Source organism: Chiloscyllium plagiosum, unplaced genomic scaffold (assembly GCF_037043375.1).
Source record: "Chiloscyllium plagiosum isolate Xiang-an unplaced genomic scaffold, Cpla_swu_hap1 HiC_scaffold_5, whole genome shotgun sequence".
Lineage (NCBI taxonomy): Eukaryota > Metazoa > Chordata > Chondrichthyes > Orectolobiformes > Hemiscylliidae > Chiloscyllium > Chiloscyllium plagiosum.
This window is the reverse complement of record NW_028270143.1, coordinates 85,983,222-86,003,614: the sequence shown is the minus strand read 5'-3', so window position 1 is coordinate 86,003,614 and position 20,393 is coordinate 85,983,222. Positions and strand designations below refer to the sequence as shown.

General features: G+C 40.5%; 1 protein-coding gene across 2 annotated transcripts in view; it reads right to left on the bottom strand.

The window, feature by feature from the left end:
• Nucleotides 1-20,393, bottom strand: part of armc3 (armadillo repeat containing 3) — a 172,832-nt gene that overhangs the window by 17,929 nt on the left and 134,510 nt on the right. For both annotated transcript variants that reach the window (XM_043690441.2, XM_043690446.2), the window contains one exon: nucleotides 3,828-4,022. In XM_043690441.2, coding sequence (XP_043546376.1) covers nucleotides 3,828-4,022 — 195 coding nt within the window. The remainder of the gene's footprint in view (nucleotides 1-3,827; nucleotides 4,023-20,393) is intronic.

Sequence of the window (20,393 nt, the reverse complement as noted above, 5' to 3'; positions counted from 1 at the left end):
CGCCCTCACTAACCTCCTGTGTGGGACTTTATCAAAGGCTTTCTGAAAGTCCAGGTACACTACATCTACTGGATTTCCCTCGTCCAACTTCAGAGTTACATCCTCAAAAAATTCAAGAAGATTAGTCAAGCATGATTTCCCCTTCATAAATCCATGCTGACTCTGTCCTATCCTGATACTACTATCCAGATGTGTCGTAATTTCATCCTTTATAATAGACTCCAGCATCTTTCCCACCACTGAGGTCAGACTAACTGGTCTATAAATTCCTGCTTTCTCTCGCCCACCTTTCTTGAAAAGTGGTATAACATTAGCCACCCTCCAATCCTCAGGAACCGACCCCGAATCTATTGAACTCTGGAAAATAATCACCAACGCATCCACGATTTCCCGAGCCACCTCTTCAGTACCCTGGGATGCAGACCATCAGGCCCCGGAGACTTATCAACCTTCAGACCTAACAGTCTCTCCAACACCAAATCCTGGCAAATATAAATTCCCTTAAGTTCAGGTCCTTCAGCCATTGTTACCTCAGGGAGATTGCTTGTGTCTTCCCCAGTGAACACAGATCTGATGTACCCATTTAATTCCTCTGCCATTTCTTTGTTCCTAGCAATATTTTCCCCTGTTTCTGTCTTCAAGGGCCCAATTTTTGTCCTAACCATTTTTTTGCCTTGCACATACCTAAAAAAGCTTTTACTATCCTCCTTAATATTCTTGGCTAGTTTACCTTCGTACCTCATTTTTCCTCTGCGTAGTTCCTTCTTAGTAATCCTCTGTTGCTCTTTAAAAGCTTTCCAGTCCTCAGTTTTCCCACTTATCTTAGCTATGTTATACTTTTTCTCTTTTAACTTTATATGTTTCTTTACTTCCTTCGTCATTCACGGCCGCCCATGCCTCCTCCTGGGATCTTTCTTCCTTTTAGGAATGAACTGATCCTGCAACTTCTGCATTATACACAGAAATATCTGCCATTGTTCCTCCACGGTCATCCCTGCTAAGGTATTGCACCATTGAACTTTGGCCAGCTCCTCCTTCATAGCTCCATAGTTCCCTTGATTCAACAGAAGTACTGTCACTTCCGACTATACCCTCTCCCTCTCAAATTGCAGATTGAAGCTTATTGTATTATGGTCACTACTTCCCAATGTCTCCTTCACTTCGAGGTCTCTGACCAATTCTGGTTCGTTACACAATACCAGATCCAGAATTGCCTTCTCCCTGGTCGGCTCCAGCATCAGCTGCTCTAAGAATCCATCTCTGAGGCACTCCACAAAGTCTCTTTTTTTCTAAAGCTGTCCCTTTTCTCAAGGATACTGTGTCCTTGGTTTTTTTCTAGATGGGTCATAGTACAGAGATGAAAAGGATACTGAGATGCCTTTTTGTTTACAGAAGAACCTTGATTATCTGAATATCAATTATCCAAATATCAAATTATCCGAACGAGATCTCGAGATCCCAATAGAAACATTACATCAAAGAGCTGTTTCAACCCTGATCACGCCTTTTGTTTACAATGATTAAAATGATCTCGGCTCTTTGAAATGCTGCCGAGAACAGCCCTGGACATCGATGGAAGCCCAGGCACTGTCTCCAAATGACTGAGCTCCTACCCACTCTCTCTCCTCAGACTTTCCCTGGAGCTCCACATAGGGGTGAACCCTAAACCTCCCTTCCCAAGATATTCTCTCTAAAATTGTCCTTTATAGGGCAGAGATGGAACTTGTCAAAAAGTTGCAGTAAAATGTTGTGTCTGTGTGTGTGTGTGTGTGTACGCGCGTGCTATTTGGAGACTTACCCCATAAACACAGCAGCAATCTTACTGTTGGTGTCCACTCCGGCTGCCCCGGAGGGGGAGAGGGAGCTGACAGGGGCAGGGGCGCACGTGGGGCGAGGGGACATTGGGGGGGCGGTGTTGATGGCTAGGGGCGAGGGCGCAAACAGGGGTTGGACTGTGGGTGGGGGCAGGGGACGGTGCTGGCTGGGGTTGGGGGCAGGCTGAAGTCAGTGTTGTGGGTGGGCGGAGGGCAGTGTTGGATGGGGCTGGGGCGGGTGGGAGGCGGTGATGTGCGAGCATTGAGCGGTGTTGGAGGGAGTTGAGGGCGGGTGGGGGTGGTGTTGGACGGGGTTGGTGGCAGTGTGCTGCTGCTTTGTCTCCTGAACGGGGAGCAGACTTAGCAGAAAACTCTGAGCCCCGAGGAGAGGCATTGAATTGATTAACCAAATAATCAATTATCCGAACAAAATAGTGCCCACCCATCTATTTCGGATAATCAACGTACCTCTGTATACGTAAACAGATGAGACTTTAGATCAAAGCTTTTATGTTTTAGGAGTGACATGTATAATGTAAGGGAAGTGGACTGTCCTAAAGGCTGAAGTCTTGTTTGAATCAGTTCAACAGGAGCTGTGTGGAAACAGGCTGCTGAACTCTTTCCTCTTCTGCCCTTCTAACTTTAACCTGTAAGCTTCTGTTTCATTTTTACTGTGTTTCAGGGGTTTGTTTATTAGGATTGTTGTGCATATTTGGAACAGCATAATTAAGTTCAGTTTGGATAGACTGAATTCTGTCGGTATTCTTTATTCTGTTCTTTGTGTTTCATTCCATATTTTGTGAATAAATTTTTGGCTGTTTTAAAACCTGGTAATCAATCGAGCTTACTTAGTCTGGGTAATTTTCACTGTACACTTACCAAAACAAATAGCAAAGTTACAGTCTGGACTGCCTGCTTAAAAATGTTTCGAGTGGTCTGGCCTAGTCCATAACAGGGAGTTTATGCTGATTGTTACAAGTATTTGGAACAGCATAATTAATTTGGGATGATTTTTTGGGTTTTTGGATAGACTAAGTTATTAGATATCTTGTTCTCTTTTGTTTGTGTTTCATTAGGTAATCTTGTAAATAAATTCTGTTTTGATTAAAATTAAGTGGGTTTGACCAACAGCATCCCTCCTCGAATATTCGCATTATACCTGCTTAAAACAACTGGCAAAATTAGGGTTGGGCTTCTTTCTTCAAATGTTATGACGGAGTCTGGACTGGTCCATAATACACTGCTCTTTGCAGCAGCAAATTACTGAGGATGCTGGAATCTGTACTGAAAACAAAATGCCCCACTGCTCTTTATCCACTGATGTTGGTATACATTTCCTTTTCCAGTATAAACTCAATATTATTTTGAAAGTTACTTTTAACCTTACTGTACCTTCCTTTGACAAATAACACAACAATTAAAGATTTAAGACCCATCTTAAGTGTGTTCAATTTATTCACTTGAGTTTTATCACCCTTTGATCTTCTCCTTATAAATTCTGTGTCTAAAGTCTTCCTGTCTCACTAGCACCTGTTGAAGGAGCAGTATTCCGAAAGCTAGTTTCAAATAAACTCTTTGGATATAACCTGGTGTCATGTGATTTCTGACCTTGTCCAAACCAGTGCAACACTGGCACCTCCACATCACATCATCCTTTGAGACCGTGTCCTCCAGATCCTAACAAATTACTGCATTAAAGAAAAAACTTCTCAGGTTCATTTGCTAATTGTATTAAATCTGCATTTGCTGGCTACAAGCCAACAGCCAGTGGAAATTCTTATCAAATCCCTTCATAATTTTAATAATAACCATTCAATTTCCCTTAAGCTGTAACATTCTGAGGATGACCATTATGGCTTCTGTAATCTCTTTACATTAATATATCTATGAAAGAACCATTTGAAGATTTGGACAAATTTTACAAGTCAGCAATTCAACTCAACAATATTAACTGTTTGGATGTTTTAAATTTATGTAAGTTTACACACAAAATTGCGTAGAAAAAATACGTACGTTGCAAGAGCCACAATTTGTTCTCTGATGCTGAGGAGAGGTAAAATATTTCTTGTAATTTCACTTAGGTAAGCATCAAAAAGTACATCATAAGGACATTCCCATGGTTTATTTCTCTCCTCCTCCTCAATCTTGGACTGAGGTTGTTCCTCTTTAACTTTTTCCTCTTCTTTCTTCCCTCTGCTTCTTCCTTTGCTGTATGTGATTGAAATATTTGGGCATTTGTTAAAGATGATGGGATCAATATTGCACAATCCTTTTTCCTAATAATGATGGCTTACAAATTGCACCCCCCAGAAGTTTCCATGATCAAACCATAAAATAAATATTTAAGCATCTTGAATCCCCAATTAACTGCCCAGACAAAATGGCACAGCACAGCACTTACCAGTAATCTAAAGGTGAAATCAATCTACCAGCTTCAAACATTACCCATATTTGAAACTGACCTCCTCTGTTAGAAAAATAGATAGACCTCTTTGTAGAAATGTTTTCCACTTTGAAATGTTCAAAGTTATGAATGCTGTTCTAGGCTCTACTACCACCCTTGGCCACTGTACATTTTTCTCATACAACTGGTACTCAGGCTTTGCTCACAAGGTGTTTACTTTTCATCCATTCCTAAGATGAGATCGGAAGGTGATTAGATTAGATTCCCTACAGTGCGGAAACAGGCCCTTCGGCCCAACCAGTCCACACCGACCCTCCGAAGAGTAACCCACCCAGGCCCATTTCCCTCTGATTAATGCATCTAGTACTATGGACAATTTAGCATGGCCAATTCACCTAATCTGCACATCTTTGGACTGTGGGAGGAAACCGCAGCACCCGGAGGAAACCCACGCAGACACGGGGAGAATGTGCAAACTCCACACAGACAGTTGCTCAAGGCTGGAATCGAATCTGGGACCCTTGTGCTGTGAGGCAGCAGTGCTAACCACTGAGCCAACATGCCGCCTTGATGGTGGTCTTTTTTCATGAACTGTGACAATATTCCTTCAGTATTGTCAGGTAAGTAGGCCAGTGGAAACATTTGAAGGAGGAGCATGACCAAATGTGACATAGTCAGCAGACATATTGAGAACGACAAAAAGAAGTAGTCTGTCTCACAAAGCACTATTTATCACTTGATAGCAGCTTGGTAGCTGCAGAATCCAGGGATGCAAATTTGGAGTTGCAAGAAATAAGGTTACAGATTTAGGATGTGGCATTGTGTTCAAGGACTTTAGTAAGGCAAGGTGGTTTGAAATGCAGTGGTAGGTTGGAAGGACAGAGAGAAGACAGGGCTAATGGTGACAAATTAAAAAGAGAGAAGTTCAACGCCTGAGGAAAGAGAACCATCAAAAATGTCAGTTATCTTGGGAACCAGGAAGGAAGCTGAATGTGTTGTGTTATTGCATAGAGCTGAAAATGTGTTGCTGGAAAAACGCAGGTCAGGCAGCATCCAAAGAGCAGGAGAATCGACGTTTCGGGCATGAGCCCTTCTTCAGGTCCTTGCCTTCAGTCAATTTCTCAGTGTGATGGAGTGAATGAAGTGTATTTAGTCAGTCAGTTATGTGTATATAATGTACAGTAACATTAGTAATCACAAAACCCAGACAATGGGTGAGTCTCTGATAGTACAGCAATTCAACAAATACATTTCAAGATATTTATCTCAACACAAAACTAGTCTTTACAGTAGATTTATGTGAACTAACATATAGCGCAGCACTCAGATCCTATCATTTTAACAGTGGTGTTTGCCCCAAGGAACAATTGGGATTTCAAATTTGATGGGAATAGAGTCAAGATAGAAAGAAGTGGGTTTTATAACAGGATAAACTCAAAGGTGGCATGAGGAAAGGTTGGACAAAAATGTGTGAGGGCAGGGCTGCTTTCAAAGAATCTGGTGGGCCAGTGAAAAGGCTGTAAGTAGCAAAGGCAGATGATCTCAATCAAAGAAAATCATGAGCTGCTTGAAATTGATTTTGCAGATGAGGGTACAGGAGACCAGGGAGATAGCTTGCTCTAAGCAAATTAAGTTAAAAACCACACAACACCAGGGTTATGGCTCAACAGGTTTATATGAAAGTACAAGCTTTCGGAGCGCTGCTTCTTCATCAGGTAGTTAGTGGGGCAGGATCATAGGACACATAATTTATTGTGAAAGCTCAAAGTATCATACAGTTGATGTGATGTATTAAGCAAACCTAGATTGCTGTTAAGTCTTTAATCATTTAGAATGGGGGTGCAGGTTTTGATTGATTAATATGTAAATCTCAGAACTTCTTTCAAGTCACAGCTCCGAGATAACTTAAGGTTCTATCAGTATAAAAAAAAGTGACATCTCAGCTCAGACAATGCATTAAAGATGTGAGTCTGTCTATATCCCAACCTTGAGTCTTGGTTCTATTTCTAAAGTAGGAATTTATAAAATGTCACATTGACTGACTGCTTACAGATTGTGTGCTTTTTGAACAAAATAGAATGTATCTGCAAATGCAAATTCACTGTGTGTGTGTGTGCGTGCGTGCTTGTGTGTGCGTGTGTTAGAGAGAAAGGGAAAGACAGAATGTGTATGTATGGGAGAGTGGAAGAGAGTGTGTGTGTGTGTATGTGAGAGAGTGTGCGTCTGACAGAGTATATGGATGTGTATGTGAGAGATAGAGAGACACACAGCGAGGGTGTGTACGAGAGAGGATCTGTGTAAATATGTGCTTGTGTGTGGGAGAGTGTATAGTGTAGTGGGTCACCTGTGGTATGACATGAACCCAAGATCCCGGTGGAGGCCATCCTCATGGGTACCGAACTTGGCTATCAGCCTCTACTTGGCAACTCTGCATTGTTGCATAACCCAAAGTCCACTTTGAAGGACGATCACCCAAAGATCCTTGACTGCTGAAGTGCTCCCCAACTGGGAGCGAACATTCGTGTCTGGCTATTGTTGTGCGGTGTTCGTTCATCCGTTGTTATAGCATCTGCTTGGTTTTACCAATATACCATGCCTCAGGGCATCCTTGCCTATAGTGTATAACATAGACTACGTTGGCCAAGTCACATGAGTACCAGACGGATGTGTGGTGGGTGGTGTCCCCATGTGTAACAGTAGTATCCATGTTGACACTCTGACATGTCTTGCATTGGTTGATGTGACAGGGCTGCTTGGTGTTGTGGTTGATGTTGTTCTTAAGGCTGGGTAGTTTGCTGTGAACAGTCGTCTGTTTAAGGTTTGGCGGTTGTTTCAAGGTGAGAAATGGAGACATAGGGAGAATCTGGTGAGGTGCTCCTTGTCATCGATAAGATGTCACTTTTGGCTGAGAAGTGGCAGATGGAGTTTAATTCAGATAAATGTGAGGTGCTGCATTTTGGGAAAGCAAATCTTAGCAGGACTTATACACTTAATGGTAAGGTCCTAGGAAGTGTTGCTGAACAAAGAGACCTTGGAGTGCAGGTTGATTGGTCCTTGAAAGTGGAGTCACAGGTAGATAGGATAGTCAAGAGGGTGTTTCCTTTATTGGTCAGAATATTGAGTTCAGGAGTTGGGAGGTCATGTTGCAGCTGTACAGAACATTGGTTAGGCCACTGTTGGAATATTGCTTGCAATTCTGGTCTCCTTCCTATCGGAAAGATGTTGTGAAACTTGAAAGGGTTCAGAAAAGATTTACAAGGATATTGCCAGCGTTGGAGGATTGGAATTATAGAGAGAGGTTGATCGGGCTGGGGCTGTTCTCCCTGGAGCGTCAGAGGCTGAGGGATGACCTTATTTACAAATTTATGAGGGGCATGGTAAGGTAAATAGGCAAAACATTTTCCCTGGGGTCGGGGAGTCCAGAACTAGAGGGCATAGGTTTAGGGTGAGAGGGGAAAGATATAAAAGAGATCTACGGGGCAACTTTTTCACACAGAATGGTATGTGTATGGAATGAGCTGCCGGAGAACGTGGTGGAGGCTGGTACAATTGCAACATTTAAGAGGCATTTGGATGGGTATATGAATAGGAAGGGTTTGGATGGATATGGGCTAGGTGCTGGCAGGTGGGACTAGATTTGGTTGGGATACCTGGTTGGCATGGATGGGTTGGACCGAAGGGTCTGTTTCCATGCTGTACATCTTTATGACTCTATGATAGGATGTTAAGTTATCTCAGGACTGGGTCTTGAGAGAAGTTCTGTGATTTACATATTAATCATTCGAAATCTGCAACCCCATTCGAAGTGATTAAAGACTTAACAGCAATCTAGGTTTGTTCAGTACATTGCATCAAATGTATGACACTTTAATCTTTTATAAGAAATTCTGTGTCCTGTCCAACTAACTACCTGACAAAGACGACAGGAGAGCAACAATGGCAGGGAGTTTCTGGGTGTAATTGAGGACACAGTACAGAGGTTCATCCCAAAGAAAAGAAAGATTATCTGGGGGGATTAGACAGCCATGGCTAACAAAGCAAGTCAGGAAATGTATCATAGAAAAAGAGAAAACCTATAAAGTGGCTAAGAGCACTGGGAATTCAGAAGATTGGGAAGACTACAAAAAACAAACAGAGGATAACAAAGAGAGAAATAAGGAAGGAGAGGATCAAATATGAAGGTAGGCTAGCCAGTAATATTAGAAATGATAGTAAAAGTTTCTTTCAATATATAAGAAACAAATTAGAGGCAAAAGTAGAAATTGGGCCACTCCAACTTGATGCAGGAAGGCTAGTGATGGGAGATAAGGAAGTAGCTGAAGAACTTAAAAAATATTTTGTGTCAGTCTTCACAGTGGAAGACATGAATATCCCAACAATTAAGGACAGTCAAGGGGCAGAGTTGAGTATGGTAGCCATTATAAAAGAGAAAGTGCTAGAAAAGCTAAAAGGTCTAAAATTTGATAAATCTTCTGGCCCCATTGGGCTACATCCTAGAGTTCTGAGGCAGGTGGCTGAAGAAATAATGGAGGCATCGGTGGTAATCTTTCAAAAATCACTGGAGTCAGGCAAAGTCCCAGATGATTGGAAAATCGTTGCTGTAACCCCCTTGTTCAAGAAAGGACCAAGACAAAAGATGGAAAATTATAGGCCGATTAGCCTAACCTCGGTTGTAGGTAAAATTCTAGATTCCATCGTTAAGAATGAGATTTCTAAATTGTTGGAAGTGCAGGGTCAGACTAGAACAAGTCAGCATGGATTTAGTAAGGCGAGGCCGTGCCTGACAAACCCGTTAGAATTCTTTGAAGAGGTAACAAGTAGATGTTATCAACTTACACTTCCAAAAGGCCCTTGATAAGGTGGCTCGCGGGAGGCTGTTGAGTAAGGTGAGGGCCCACGGTGTTTGAGGTGAGCTACTGGCATGGATTGCGGATTGCTGTCTGACAGAAGGCAGAGAGTTGGGATAAAGGGTTCTTTTTCGGAATGGCAGCTAGTGACAAGTGGTGTCCTGCAGGGTTCAGTGTTGGGGCCGCAGCTGTTCACTTTATATATTTATGATCTGGATGAAGGGACTTGGGCATTCTGGTGAAATTCACTTATGACACGAAGTTAGGTGGACAGGCAGGTAGTTCTGAGGAGGTGGGGAGGCTGCAGAAAGATTTAGACAGTTTAGGAGAGTGGTCCAAGAAATTCAATGTGGGCAAAGGCAAGGTCTTGCACTTCGGGAAAAAGAATACAGGGATGGACTATTTTCTAAACGGTGAGAAAATTCCTAAAACCAAAGTACAAAGGAATCTGGAAGTACTAGTCCAGGATTCTCTAAAGGTTAACTTGCAGGTTGAGTCCGTTAAGAAAGCAAATGTAATGTTGTCATTTATCTCAAGAGGGTTGGAATGTAAAAGCAGCGATGTGCTACTGAGACGTTATAAAGCTCTGTTTAGGCTCCATTTAGAATACTGTGTCCAGTTTGGGCCCCATACCTCAGGAAGGACATACTGGCACTGGAGCGTGTCCAGCGGAGAGTCACACAAATGATCCCTGGAATTGTAGGCCTAACATACGGTGAAAGGCAGAGGATCCTAGGATTGTATTCACTTGAGTTTAGAAGGTTGAGGGAAGATCTAATAGAAACTTACAAGATAATGCATGCCTTAGAAAGGATGGATGCTGGGAATTTGTTTCCATTGGACTGGGATACTAGGACTTGTGGGCACAGCCTTAGAATTGGAGGGAGTCAATTTAAAACAGAAATGAGGAGATATTTCTTTAGCCAGAGAGTGGTGGGCCTGTAGAATTCATTGCCATGGAACGCAGTGGAGGGCAGGACATTAAATGTCTTCAAGACAGAGATTGATAAATTCTTAATCTCGCAAGGAATTAAGGGATACAGGGAGAGTGCGGGTAAATGGCATTGAAATGCCCATCAGCCATGATTGAATAGTAAAGTGGAATCAATGGCCGAATGGTCTTACTTCCACTCCTATGTCTTACTGTATCATGGTCTTAAAACTTTCAAATAAACCTGTTGGGTGATAATCTGGTGGTGTGTGATTTTTAACTTTGTCCACCCCAGTCCAACACTGGCACCTCCACATCAAGGCTACCATAAACAAATGAAGTCAGGGTTACTTTTGCATTGCAGAATGATCCTAAAATAGTAAATAATTTTCACAGATAAGAGAAAAATTTGCTTTAAACTGGAAGTGGTTCTGCCAGACCTGTCACTGAATGGCTAAAACAGCTGCTCGCCATATCTGTCCCACTCTGAGTCCCTCGGACTTAAGAGGATAGGGATGGAAGCCATAACAAGTGGGAATATTCTGGGTGAAAGACAGGAAAAGTTTTAATTATAACTAAGGTAATATAGGTGGAGACGAGCAAATCAGTAGCTGTAGAAATGCTGTAACAAATGACAGCACAACTGTATGGAATTTAGGGCAAAATTTTGGGCTAGAAAGGGGACTGATGTACGGGTGGACAGTATTGTAACTAAGTAATCTGAAATAGTGATGGCCTGAAGTGTAATTGATGCGATGGGAGTAATAAGCTCTTGTGAGAGATGGCTGGCAAAGGTCAGGCAGATGCGCATGGATGTAATTTAGGAAGTTCGCAAAGATAGTGAGATTAAGGGGTGATGGGAGAACAGTGAACTCAGAGGAAAGGTCATGTTGCGGCTGTACAGGACATTGGTTAGGCCACTGATGGAATATTGCGTGCAATTCTGGTCTCTTTCCTATCGGAAAGATGTTGTGAAACTTGAAAGGGTTCAGAAAAGATTTACAAGGATGTTGCCAGGGTTGGAGGATTGGAGCTATATGGAGAGGCTGAACAGGCTGAGGCTGTTTTCCCTGGAGCGTATGGGGCTGCGGGGTGACCTTATAGAGGTTTACAAAATTATGTGGGGCATGGATTGGGTAAATATGTAAAGTATTTTCCCTGGGGTCAGGGAGTCCAGAACTTGAGGGCATAGGTTTAGGGTGAGAGGGGAAAGATATAAAAGAGACCTAAGGGGCATCTTTTTCACGCAGAGGGTGGTATGTGTATGGAATGAGCTGCCAGAGGAAGTGATGGAGGCTGGTACAATTGCAACATGTAAGAGGCATTTGGATGGGTATATGAATAGGAAGGATTTGGAGGGATATGGGCCGGGTGCTGTCAGGTGGGACTAGATTGGGTTGGGATATCTGGTCGGCATGGACGGGCTGGACCGACGGGTCTGTTTCCATGCTGTACATCTCTATGACTCTATGATGAATTGAGATGCAGTTAAAAATTACCTAGAATGGCAATTTGTTGAGGCTGAGGGATGAAAGCTATGAAAATAGCTCAGCAGAGGCTGCTGAAAAAATAGGATGTATTGAGGTTACTGCTTATGCAAAGGCAGTGATGGTTCCCTTGATGGACTCTTTGGAGAACATAAAGAAAGGTAATAGAGAGAAACTGTAGGTTTGTCTAAGGAGGACTCCAGCCTAAAATAGTGGTAAGGGAGTTGGAAGTTCAAGGAATACTCAACGGTTGAGAAAGGGATTTCGGATGCCAGAGCACCTGTGAGGAACACGGCATGAAAGAAGGCATAACAAGAGAAGAGAGGCAAGGGTTTATCGAAAAGGAGGAATGAAAGAAGATTAGTGAAAAAACAGTGCTGGAGGAATTAATGGAATCGAAAATAGATGAATCCCAAGACCTGATCATTTAAATGTCAAGATAATGAAGGAGATGGTTATGGTAACAGTGGATTGAGTGGCTGTTATCTTCCAAAATTCTGTTGATTCTGGAATAGTCCCTGCAGATTGGAGGGTAGCAAATGTAATCCCACTGTTTAAAAAAAGAGTAAACTGATAATTACAAACTTGTTAGCCTAATATCAACAATAGTGCAAATGCTGGACTCTGCTGTAAACAATGTGATAACAAGATATCTAAAACATGCCAATGGTATTATACAATTAATGAAATTTATGAAAGGGAAGTTGTGTTTGACAAACCTTCTGGACTCTTTTAAGGATGTAACTATTAGAACAGATGAAGGAGAACCAATGATGTAGTGTATTTAGATTTTTAGAAAATCTTAAACTCCCACAGAACAGGTTAATTTGCAAAATCAAAGCACATGGCATTCGTGATAGTATACTAGCATGGATTGAAAATCAGTTAGCAGATAGAAAACAGGGAAATACAGGATTTATGACTTTAGATTTCAATTCTCTTCCATTAAGCACACTATGTCCCTTAAATTTCTATGCATTTGTGTATAAAAAAAAGTCATTTTTGGAACGTAAAGCAATAACAAGTGAGATACTACAGGAATCAGTACTTGGGCTCTTGCTAGTCATTACATGGATGAATCAATTGTAGTATTTCCAATTTGCTGATGACATAAAACGAGGTGGGACTGAGTGGTGGGGAAAATGTAAAGCGGCTTAAAGATAATTTAGACTGGTTGACTGAGTGGACAGATGCATGGCAGATACAGTGTAATGTGGATAAATGTGAAGTTGTCTACTTTGGTAGGAAAAGCAGAATGACAAAGTATTATTTAAATGGTGACAGATTGGGAAATGTTAATGTACAAAGGATCCTGAGTGTCTTTGTACAGCAATTACTGAAAGCAAGCACAGGGGCAGGAAGCAGTTAGGAAGGCAAGAGAGATTGAATACAGGAGAAAAGAAATCTTACTGCAGCTATGCAGGGCCTTGATGTGGCCACATCCAGTGCATTGTATGCGGTTGTGATCTTCTTACCTAAGAAAAGATACATTTGCCATGAAGGGAGTGCAACAAAGGTTCACCAGACTGATTCTTGGGAAGGCAGGCTTGTAATATGAGGAGAGATTGGGTCAACTGGGCCAGCAGCTTGTAAGAATGAGACAGTACCTCATTGAAACATATAAAACGTTGACAGAGCTGGACAGATTGTACACAGGGATTATGTTTTCCTTGGCTTGGGAGACCAGAATAAGGAACAGAAATTCAGGATACATGGTAGGTCACTGAAAATTGGAGAAATTTCTAAACTCATAAAGCAGTGAAAATATCTACCACAGAAGGCTGTGAAGACCAAGTCACTGAATATATTGAAGAAAAAAATAGATTTGTTGAGGCTAAAGGTGTCAAGGGATATGGAGAGAAAGCAGGAACTAGCAGGACTTGAGACAGAGGTTCAGCCATGATCATGTTGAATGATGGATTGGGTGATGGGCCAAATGGTCTTCTCATTCTAACTTTGTATGATGTGGGATGCATAGACAAAAAAGATAAATAAAGGAAGAAAATAATAAAGTAGAAACAGATATTATAAACTTGGGTTCAGAACAGCAGCCAAAATGCTCATATACATGGAGAAAATTTAATTTACATAAACCTGCTTATTCTAATAACCTAGTGGTGAATGGGCAATAAAGAGGACATAATAGAAGAGAATGAGAAGTTATAAACTCTAAAATTGATTGAGGTTGATGTATCTAGATGAAGTCAGGTGGAGCATCAACATATCTGCACAAATTCAAAGACAAATATGATGGGGATGAAATATCCTGCTGCTACTTGAAGAGTGGACCTCTAGTGGGTGCACTGATAGAGGAATTCTGAGGAAAAAAAATCAATAGAGAAGTCAACGGAGAGGGACAGACACAAATTAAGTGTGTTAGTGAAATAACAAATTGAAGATATTAGAAGCAAGTCAAAGATGGACTGGTTATAAATTCATATAATTTAAAGACAAGATAAAATACATTTTCAACAAAGTATACGCTGTAAATGAACAAAGTGTTACTTTTATTTAAGAGCTAGAGAAAGATAATCAAGGTACATTCCCATGAGGGGAAAAAGCAGGCCAAATAAAACCAGAGCTCTTTGTATGATGAAATAGACTAAAATGAAGCAGGAAAAAGGTGCAAATGACAGGTGTCAGTTGATTATATAACTGAGAATCAGGCTCAACCAAAAAGGTTCAGAAAGAAATTGAAAAAAATAAAAGGAAACAAAGAGACAATATGACAGAAGCTAACATATAAGGAAATCCAGGACGTCAATAAGCAAATACATAGTAAAAGGGTGGTAAAAAGTGGAATCAGGCTGATCAGAGATCTAGAAAGGGATTTATGTATAGAGGTGGGGACATGGCTGAGGTATGAAAGACAGCTTTGTAGCTGTCTTTACTGAGGTAGATATAATGTCAAGGGTGAAGCTGTAGTGAAAGCAGAAGTAGTTGGGACATTTGATGGATTACAGATTAAGGACCACTAGTGAGCCAATCAGCAACAAAAGTCATGATCTGAAGGTGAAGGTGTTGGACTGGAGTGCACAAAGTCAGAAGTCACATGACACCAGGTTATAGTCCAACAGATTTATTTGAAATCACAAACCTTTGGAGCATAGCCTCTTGGTCAGGCTACACTCCGAAAGATTGTGATTTCAAATAAACATGTTGGACTATAACCTGGTGTCGTGTGACTTCTGACTTTAGCAACAAAACTGGGAAAGATACAGCCTGTGAATGAAGGAGCAATGGCAGTTAGCAAAGTAAGTGATAACAGAGAGGGAGTCACTAGGCCTTTAGCTGAGGCTGAGATTAGTGTCTATGTTTTGCAAGATAGGCATGGGAGAAAAGGAGGTTGTAGGGTGAGGTGGGGGAAGGAAACTGCAAGATGCATGGAGGGAAGCAGGGAGCTGCAAGAATGTTGTGCAGGAAGAAACAGGCTGCAAGATGTGTGGGGAAAGAGGAAGGCTACAAGGGGGAAAGAGGGTAGCTGCATTGGACATAGTTAAAAATCACACAGAGCCAAGTTATAGTCCAACAGGTTTATTCAGAAGTACAAGCTTTCGGAGTGCTGCTCCTTCATCAGGTAGCTGGTGGGGCAGGATCATAGGACACAGAATTTATAGTAAAATCCCTACTACCATAAATTTTGTGTTCTATGATCCTGCCCCATTAGCTACCTGACAAAGAAGCAGCACTCTGAAAACTTGTACTTCCAAATAAAACTGTTGAACTATAACTTGGCATTGTCTAATTTTTAACTTTGTCCACCCCACTCCAACACTGGCACCTCCACATCATAGCTGCTTTGGAGACTGAATAGGTTTAAACCCGTCAACAAGGAAATACTCAGCTAGCAAGGTTCTAAGAAAATTTAAAATCACTGAGATAATAAACTTCTTACAAATTAACATGGTATGTATAATTTAAGGCTGTGTAAGTTACTTGGAAAAAGGCATAGTGAATTCCACTGTAATTTACACTGTGTAAATTTAAATATGGGTTTCAGATCTGAGATGCAGTAAAATGGGGCATAAATGTTTGGTTAAAACGTTTGGGTCTATGCAATTTAAACGAGGTAGATGTGATTTCAGCAGATTGTGGAATGTGCACTTAGAACGCTTTTTTATATCTGTATAATTATGTATCAGTTATTTTCAAAAAAAGATTGGTGCTAGTCCAAATACCCCAAATGTCAACACAAATAGAGAAGGTACTGTTTGTATCATATAATAAATAAGCTAGTTAGAATAAAAAGTCGCCCCCAGAAATCAAAACATAGCCCTTGAGAAAATCTCAAGGGAAGCCCAAAAGGCAAACAATTAAACAATTGGCCAAATGCAATTTAAGGAAGGAATGTCAGTATAGATTGGCTCAGGGTAAATCATGTTTAACAAACTTACTTGAGTTTTGTCCTGAGGTAATAGGGAATTAGATGAAAGTAGGACGTCTTCTATGTGTACCTTCAAAGGACATTCAATAAAATGCTGCACAGACTTGTGTGAAAGGTTACAGGTCATGAAATTAAAGGGACAGTGGGCATACCGACTCAAAATTGACCGAGTAGCAGGAAACAGAGAGGCATAGTGACCATTCATTTTTCAGACTGGAGAAAGGCAGATATTGGGGATCTTCTAGAGTTGTGTTAGAACCCCTGCAATTCTTGATATGATGATCAAAACTTTGACATATATTTGAAAATTTTACAGATAGCATACAACTTGGAAGTTTTATAGAGGTATAATCAAAAAGTCATTCAATACCAAATTTATTGGTCCATCATGTCTGTGCCGAACTACCTACATTAACCCCATTTTCCAGCACTTGTCGCATGGCCTTGAGTGCAATGATATTTCAAGGGCTCATCCATGTTTTGGGAACCATAAGGATTAAAGTTCTAAACTTCAAATAACCAGCTTGGTGAAATGGGTGGACAAGTAGCAGATGAGTTTTAATGCAGAAAAGTGCAAAGTGACTCATTTTGGTAGGGAGAATGACATGAGACAATAAAAAGAAAAGATACAGCTCTAAATTGGTATATGAGCAGAAGAACCAGAATATATATGTGCACAAATCAGTGAAGATGGAAGGGTAAGTTCTGAGAGTTGTAAAGAATCCAGGATCATAAGCTTTACAAATAAGCTGGCGTCACAGTGGCTCAGTGGTTAGCAGTGCTATATCACTCCGCCAGGGACCATTGTTCAACTCCAGTCTTGGATGACTGTGTGGACTGCACATTCTCCCTGGGTCAATGTGAGTTTATGCTGAGTGCTTTGGTTTCTTCTCACTGTCCAAAAAAGTGCATGTTAGGTGGATTGGGCGATGAAAATGCAGGGTAATGGGGACAGGGTTGGGGGGGGGGGGGCAGTGGGATGCTCTTCAGAGGGTCAGTGCAGATTCAATGGGCCTAATGGTATTTTTCAACACTGTAGGGATTCTGTGAAATTGAGACATAGAGCACAAAGCAAGGAAGTATTGATAAACCTGAATTCAACCTCAGTTGGTGTATTGTATCTAGTTTTGGCATTACACCTTATAAAGAATCTGACAGCATTAGAGGTTTCTGAGAATAGGTCCAGGGTTGTGAAACATGAGTTGCATTCATAGATTGGAGAAGCTGGGGCTATTCTCCTCAGAAAAAGTTGAGAGGAGATTTGGTAGAGATGTTCAAACTCATGAGAGACCTGGACAGACCAGGTGGAAATAATTGAGAAATAGAAATCACTAATTTAAGTTGTTTTCAAAGGAAGCAATTGCAATACAAGAAATGTTCTTATGCAGAGAGTGTTTATGATATGGAATGCCTGGGAGTGTTGTGAAGCAGAATGAATTTTGGCTTTCAAAAGAGAGAAGGGAAGATAAGTAGAACCATTGGCAAACAAGGACTAGCTTAACTACCCTTGCAGAGATCAGGCACAGACACTACAGGCAAATGGCCTCCTTCTATAAATAAAATCATTCCATGATCACTTAAGTATTAGAAGACATCCTATTCTAGTGTATATCATTAAAATTTTGAAAACGTTACAGCAAATATTCTAATAGTCTGAGTTTTAATCCTGGGCTGGTAATGGGGACAAAAATCTTTCAGTTGATCGTCAGCACAATATTTCTCTAAAAAAGAAGTTAGTTTTCGGACAAATGAGCACCCACTTCATTTGAATGACTATTTTGACCTGTGCATATTACAACGGTCACACTCACATCATATTGACTGGATGGACACATTTTTAAGATAAAAGAACTAACATGGCACATAGACAATTAATCTTCACCCAAGATGGACACCAAAGGATGAGACTCCTCATTTGAGTAGATATACCAAGACAAAAACATCTATGAGTTCATATATCTGTTTTTATCTGTGTTTATAACTTGTACAGTGCAGAAACTAGTTTATTAAAACTGATGCGAATAAACTATTCATTTCCCTGTTGCACAGCAATGGATTCTAACTTCTGGATTTAGAAGAATTTATCATAAAACTAAAATTGTTTTTGTACAATGAATCTTATTACCTCTAGAATCAGAGGAAACCAGCAATCTGGAAACCAACAGGACAAATGTAACAATTACTCCAGCTAAAAGAACAGAACTCTGTCTAACAACCTATCAACTCAGGAAGTATGAGGGGTACTAGTTCAATTTCACTTTTCATTTCAACTCTTCTGAAACCCGGCCATGCTGAGATTTTCAACTAATTACTTTCTAAAAAATCATGAAAGGGGACTCATTCAGGTTTGCACTGTGTACACCTTAAAGACCTCAACTGGAATGTAATTAAAAAAAAACTGTGGGTGCTGGAAATCCGAAACAAAAAAGAAATTGCCAGAGAAATTGCTTCTGTTGAAGAATCCAAAACATTGACTCCTGCATTCTTTCCATAGATGCTGCCAGACCTGTTGAGTTTCTTCGGCAATTTCTGTTCATGTTTCAATCTGAATGTGATTTGTTTCCTGTACTCTGCATATTCTGTTTTCTAGAAACAATCTTTGTTTGTTTGCGTATCTTTGTGCTTTACTGTCTTTATATTTTAGAGTGCTGCATCAAGAAAAGTTTGTAATTTATTTTGACTTAAACGTATCTAAAAGCCATTTTTAGTTAATTACTGAAAATTACAACATACTAAAGAGGTAAAACACTCACACTGAACACACATCTCTCTGTGGATTCTCAGGAGGTCAGAAAAAAAAGGGGCAAATCATCTCTCTTTCTTCATCTGCAACACAACTCATTTTCTGACCTCATTTTCAGGAGCAGGAATTCTTAGAATTCTCAAAAATCCTGATGCACTGAAAAAGAGTGCAGAAACAGTTTTCAATTCTCTGTCTTATTCCTATATTCAGCAAAAAGGATTTAAAAATCCCTTGGACATTACTCAAGAATAATGACCTTTTCTACTATGACATTGTTCATCTCCTGAGCTGCTTCAAAGAGATTGGTTATTATTTCCATCCCACAAATATTGAGGACTCCCTTTAAACTATTCTGCATCCTTCAACTATTCACCACCTAGTTTCCTTAAATATTCCTGCATTTCTTCTCAAATATTTACAACTTCAGCATCCCTTTCTGAGACAGCATATTCTTACACTTGCTAGTCACATATTACAGAAGATTATTCTGTATAAAAAAAATCAAGGAGGGAATAGGGCATGCAAGGGGATTTTGATCAGTTTGAGTTTTGAAAATGGCATTAGCTGCATGGATGCAGCCAACTTCTGCTAGAAATATTAAACTGTTCAATTTTGGGAACTATTGTGATTATTGTAATGATCTGTTGTGGTGGTGGAAGTAAAGCCATTACTAACTTCTGAAAAGCAACTGAGTGTACAGTTGAAAAGGAACAAAATGCTAGCCAGTGGGTAAGAAGCAATGGTAAATGGGATTAATCAAATAGCCCTTACAAAGTTCTGGCACAGGCATGATGGGCTGAATGGCCTCCTCCTGAATCAAACTAAGTATGTAGAGCAGTCAGAATATGATGCCAATCAGCATTCAACACTTTTTTGACACCAGCACTGTCATTCTGGAGCTCTATGCTTACACTTAGCTTTGCATAGCTGAGGATGATGTTAAGTAGCACGAATTAGCATTTTCACAGTTTAAAGGTATGATCATCTAATTTCTTTTAACCCATTTTTCTAACCAACCTGGTCAGAGATGTTCTTACACACCTCTGAAACAGTGGGACTTGAACCTGGGCCTTCCAGTCCAGGGGTAGGGATACGACCACTGCACTACAAGAGAGCCAAATAAAAACACATTGTCACCTGTCCCAAAATAACTCATTTGTAAGGATTGATCATCCACAGGTTAATTGCTAGGTGATTTTTTCTGGCTGTTGCAATGAGTAATCTAGTTACTATTTCTGTCCTTGTTAGTCTACAAACATTATATTTAAAATGCTAGGGTTCTTGTGATGTAGTGGAAATGTCCCTACCCCTCAACCAAGAGGTCCAGGTTCAATTACCACCTACTCCAGAGTTGTGTAATAACATCACTGAACTGAGTGATCAGAAAACTTCTATATCTCAAAAGCTAATTGACAGATTTCAACTAAACTTGGCACATAGGGTATGTCTCAAGAAAACAAACTGGTTTTTGGCATCGGCTAGAAAAGCTTCAAACATTCATTAACATTGTACTTTTGAAAGAATTGGTTTCATATTTTAGATGTTGCAGGGTGCTTAATTTATAATATTGCAGATTGCTTTAGAATGTTGTGAATTGTCTCAGTTGCTGTGGTGAGATTTGCCAGAGCTGTAAAATGTGATCTAAGTTTTCAAAACAGGTTTTTGGACATGGATTGGCTGAAAGACGCTTCAGTTAAATGGAAGCCATTAATATAAAGATATATCTTTTCACCTTTGAAATTACAGAGCATTAACTAAGGAGAAAATGTCTCACTGTGACAAA